At 56.7% G+C, this 5,023-nt stretch overlaps 1 protein-coding gene across 1 annotated transcript in view; it reads right to left on the bottom strand.

The window, feature by feature from the left end:
* Positions 1–4,907, bottom strand: part of LOC104494705 (dysferlin-like) — a gene marked incomplete at its 3' end in the record, with an annotated part of 26,914 nt that extends 22,007 nt beyond the window's left edge. Inside the window, exons 1-3 of the mRNA XM_010137570.1 lie at positions 4,814–4,907; positions 2,600–2,655; positions 1,332–1,423 (exon numbers count right to left, since the gene is read on the bottom strand). Coding sequence (XP_010135872.1) covers positions 1,332–1,423; positions 2,600–2,655; positions 4,814–4,907 — 242 coding nt within the window. The remainder of the gene's footprint in view (positions 1–1,331; positions 1,424–2,599; positions 2,656–4,813) is intronic.
* Positions 4,908–5,023: the final 116 nt, after the last annotated feature.

The following is a 5,023-nucleotide window of genomic DNA, read 5'->3' as shown; positions in this document are numbered from 1 at the left end:
TTTATCCTGAGGATGGTGAGAGCCTGTCCCAGGTTGCCCCAAGAGGTGGGAGAAGCCCCATCCCTAGAACCATTGCAGGTCAGGTTGGCCCCTGGGGCTCTGAGCAACCTGCTCTAGTTGCAGATGTCCCTGCTCCCTGCAGGGGGTTGGACTGGATGAGCTTTGAAGGTCCCTTCAACCCAAACCAGTCTGCGATGTCAGTCAGGAACAGCAGTGTTAATTGCCTGTCCCTATTAATTGCCCTGTTGGCTCTCTGCAGCGCCCATGGGGACAGGCAGGTTGGAATCTTCTCCTGAGGGAAGGAAAATCAAAAATCCACCATCACAACAGAGAGCAGGAGCATCATGATCCCTGTGAGCCACGGACAAAGTCTCCCTGTACTGAAAGCCGGGACCCTTCTCCCTCCTCCCCTCACTATTTATAGTGACACATGATGACGCCAAGTTGGACCAGACTCAGTTTCCACCTCCCTTGGCCTCCGGCCCAAGAGCAAACCCAGCATCGGCTCCATCCCTGGAAATGGGATCCTTCATGCCAGGACCACGCTCTGACCCAGCCGGAGCAGAGTAGCGGGTTCCCACCCTCTTCTGCCAAAAATAGATTACTTCCTCTATTTTATTCCCTGTTCAAGCCACGATCCCAGCCAAAGGAGCAGAGGTGGGTTGCTGAGGGATGGCTGGCCTGGGTGTCGCTGGGCTGGAGCCACATCACTCTCTGCTCTCGCCCTCCTTCCTAATGCAGCGGCTGCAGGAACGAAGACCCTGACCCGGTGGGAACCCTCCACTGCCCCTGAGAGTGGGGCACTGGGAGCTGCCCTGAGGAAGGAAGCCACTCTGCGCCATCTGTTCTCCCAACACCACCCTTCCCAGCCCTGCATGTCTGGGAAAGGAGCTTGGCCATTGTCTCACACCTGCGCGGGAGGCTGCCCTGAGAAAGAAAGCCACTCTGCGCCATCTGTTCTCCCAACACCACCCTTCCCAGCCCTGCATGTCTGGGAAAGGAGCTTGGCCATTGTCTCACACCTCCCGGGCCAAAAGCCCATCACCAGGGCCTCGCAATGCCGGCGTTGCTCCCGGGTGCTGGTGCGGCAGCCTGGGGGCGGCGACAGGCACAAGGGTCCCTTGTGTGCTCCCTGCCCTCAGACGTTATTTTTCCTCCCCAGGCGTTGAGTGAAGCAGCCCAGAAATGCGGCTCTCGCCTCCCACCAGCCGCCCGCACTGCAAAGGGCAGCAGGGGCCAGGGAGCAACACCCAGAGTCCAGGGAGAGCCCGAATCCTCTCACAGCCCACCCCAGCCTAGGGGTCACATCCAGCAGCCGCTGCTTCTCTCACCTGTTTCTCCCCACGGTCTCATGGTCCTTCACAACAACAGTGAGTTCGGCACCGGGGTCCAGAGGAGATCCCTTCAGGTCCCACTCGAAGCCCTGGAGGAGTGGAGAGAGGATCCAGGATCAGCGCCCAGCCAGGGCTGTGATGCTCACACCAATGTCCACCAGCTCCAGCACCGCCAGGGGCTCTTGGAGGTGGCAAACCAAAATGCCGAACCCACCTCCCCATCCCAGCAGGAACTTCAGCACCACCAGTGCCCCCAGCAAAACTTTACAGAGTCACAGAACCGTCTGGGCTGGAGGAGTGGAGAGAGGATCCAGGATCAGCGCCCAGCCAGGGCTGTGATGCTCACACCAATGTCCACCAGCTCCAGCACCGCCAGGGGCTCTTGGAGGTGGCAAACCAAAATGCCGAACCCACCTCCCCATCCCAGCAGGAACTTCAGCACCACCAGTGCCCCCAGCAAAACTTTACAGAGTCACAGAACCGTCTGGGCTGGAAAAGCCCCTTGAGCTCCTCCAGTCCCAGCGCTGCCCCAGCACTGCCAGGTCCCCACTGACCCCTGTCCCTCAGCACCACCTCCACACGGCTGCTCAACCCCTCCAGGGATGGGGACTCCACCACTGCCCTGGGCAGACTGGGACAGCCCTGCACAACCCCAACGGGGAAGAAATGGTTCCTCAGGAACAACCTCAACCTCCCCTGGAGCAACTGGAGGCCAAACCCACAGAAAAAACATGCCCCAGGCAAAGGCCTTCCCATTTTCAAGAGGAGGGAAAAAAGGATGGGAGCTGGCATGCAGCCTTTCAGCACCAAGACAGAGTTAGTTTGTTCACCAAACCCCTTTGTTTTTTTAATTTTGACCCCTGAAAGCACAGGTCAGGGTTAGAAGGAAGAAGGCGCTGGAAAAAATATCCTCCCCAGGGCTGGGCTGATGAGTAAAACACACTTGTTTTCCCCTCGAGCTGCAATATTTTTAAACAGCTCCTTTTAATGTGCGTGCTGGGCCCTGATAAGATCTTGATGAAAGGGGAAGAGGCTGGAGCAAAGGGCCCTGCAGAGCTGGCTCCATCCAGTCCCGCTCCTCCGCTGATGATGCCCAGAATTTAGGGTATGAAGCTCCCCTCGACGAGGTCCAGCCCCAAACCCTCCGTGGAGTGACAGCCCCGGAGCATCAGCAGGGCCCCACAAGCCCCTTGTGCTTGGGGCACCTTGCCGGTCTTGTACCCAGGTCCCGCTGACCTTCCACGCCCCGGCTGACCCCCACTCACCTCGTTCCATACAGGGTTCACGTTGTTCTTGATGACTTTAGTCCTCTTCTTCACCCCTGCAGGGAGCAACGCATGTAGGTCAGACCCTTGTCCCACAAACCGCAAGGAACAACCCAAAACTCTGGTCCCTCCCAAAATGCACTGGTCAGGCTGGGAGACCCCAGTGTCACCCACACCTCCCAGGAGCAGGAGCAGGCCCTGCTCCCTGTCCACAGGCTGGGCTGTGAGCACAGACAGGTCCAGGATCCTGCTTGGACCCCCAGTCCAGCCATGAGCCTCGCTGGAAAACCTTGGGCAGCTCATCCCATAGAGTCATGGAACATCTCAGGTGGGAAGGGACCCACCAGGATCACTGAGCCCAACTCCCTGCTCCTCACAGACCCATCTAAAACTAAACCATGGGACTGAAAGTGTCCTCCAGACACTCCTGGAGCTCTGGCAGGCTGGTGACCACATCCCCAGGGAGCTTGTTTCTCCATCCTTTTGCTACCATCCAATGAAGAGTAAGTTTGTGCCTAACGGAGCTGGGGATAAACCAGGGTAAAGTGGTTGGTGCTTTAAACTCCCCGTGTCCAGAGAACTGAGAAAAACGTAAACCAGCACTGCCTGAGCTTTCCCAGTACAGGACTATCTCAGATACTGGTAATACTAAACAAGAGGTGCGTTCACACATCTTATTCCCTTGTAAATACAGTGCTAAAAATCTTTAAAATATTAATCCCTTGGAAAAGCAACATGTTGTGCCTCAGTTTCCCCATGAGTAAGGCACAGAGGAGGCTCCCAAAGGCTGCTGGGTGGGTTTGGGGGCTGGAAGGTGCCATGGGGGGACCCAGGCTCCTTCCACCCCACCCTCACCACAGTCCCAGGTGGGATCCAGAGCCCCTCTGACCACAGTCGGATGCTTGACACCTCCAAAAGATGCAGCTGGCGCCAAAATCACCTGCTCTCAGCATCGCAGCTGTTCCGGGAAGCCCTAGTGATGGAGACGGGGGACTCCATTCCTGCCTTACAACCGCACCCCAAAACCGAAACCCTCCCGACACACCAAAAAGTGGCCAAAGGCCCAACGGCCCTGAGGGAGGGACCCGGGGGGAAGAGGAAAAGGAAGAGCCGAACAATAGCGGTGACTCAAAGCCCAGGAGACTCCAGTCAGCGGGGCGCCCTATAGATAGATATAGAGAGAGGTGTGCATGGTGGAGGAGGGAGAGAGGAGCTATATAGATGTATATCTGTATAGACATAGAGAGAGGGATAGAAATATAGGGAGAGATAGAGAGACACGGGGTGGGAGAGATACGGGGATATACAGATCTCTAGAGGAGTATATATAGATAGATCTATAGGTGCCCCAGCCTGTGACTAAGAGACACAGAGCTGTCGGGGAGCCCGAGCCGCTCACTCAAAATACTCCCTTGGTTTGGGGGGTTTTTTTAGCATTTTTGTATTAATCTTCTCTTATTTCAGATTTCAAAGAGTCTCTGCTAAACCTCCTGGCCCAGAGCTGAAGCACCTGGAGACGGGTGAGGGTTGGAAGGAGGCAGAGATGTCATCTGCACCTCTGGACATCGTCAGCGAGCCCCAGAGATGTCAAACACACTCGATTTAAGGCCCGCCTCAGTCTCCAGGATGCAGAGCCCTGGAATTCCCTTGCACGCTCTCGGGATACCAGGGTTTGACCGGGAGCTGCTTTTTCGAGCCCTTCCTGGGAGAGCACCCAGCACCCACCACAGGATGGGGACATGAGGGGCCCTGAGGCCGGCGGAAGCTCCATTCAGCACAGGAAAAGCTGGGTCAGGAATGTCTCATCCCTTTTCCTTTCCTGTTTTGTTTGGGTTTTTTTTTTTTTCTAAAAGTGGACATTTTCCACTGCCAGGAAACACTGCCAAAAAAAAAAGACACGACATCCTCCGGCAAGGTGCTGCCTTCCCAGGCCCTCCATCCCACGGATGACCCCCTCAATAATGGGTTATCCTCATCAATCTCAGCCTCATAATTAAAACACCTTAATGAGAGCAAAGTGCAAGAGCAGCTTGTGGGGGGGTGGTGAATTTTGCAAGGATTTAGGACAAGGAAGGAGTTTAGCAAAGCCCGGCTTCTGGTCAGATGCCCCGCAGAAGCCGGGCTTTGCTAAAAGAGGTTGCAAAAGACAGAGAAGAATCTGGCGAAGCACTAATCATGCCCCACTCCCCAGCCTAAATTTGGGGTCCCCCTCACCTCGGAAAGTCAAGCTGGCCACCGGGTCGCTCTGCTTGTCGCCCTTCTCCAAGTTGCGTAGGTGGGTGGCTCGTTGGAGCACGCACCGCAGCATGGCTGGGCGATGGAGCAGGGCACGGGCACGCCAAGCTGTGGGCTCGGCCCCTTGCGGGGGGTGGAAGGATCCGGCCCCCCGCCCCTTCCCCCCGCCCAACACCGCCCCCCCCCGCC

This window comes from Buceros rhinoceros, unplaced genomic scaffold (assembly GCF_000710305.1).
Source record: "Buceros rhinoceros silvestris isolate BGI_N320 unplaced genomic scaffold, ASM71030v1 scaffold12396, whole genome shotgun sequence".
NCBI classification, from domain to species: domain Eukaryota; kingdom Metazoa; phylum Chordata; class Aves; order Bucerotiformes; family Bucerotidae; genus Buceros; species Buceros rhinoceros.
Note: the sequence above shows the minus strand (reverse complement) of the source record. Positions and strands in the feature narration are given on the sequence as shown.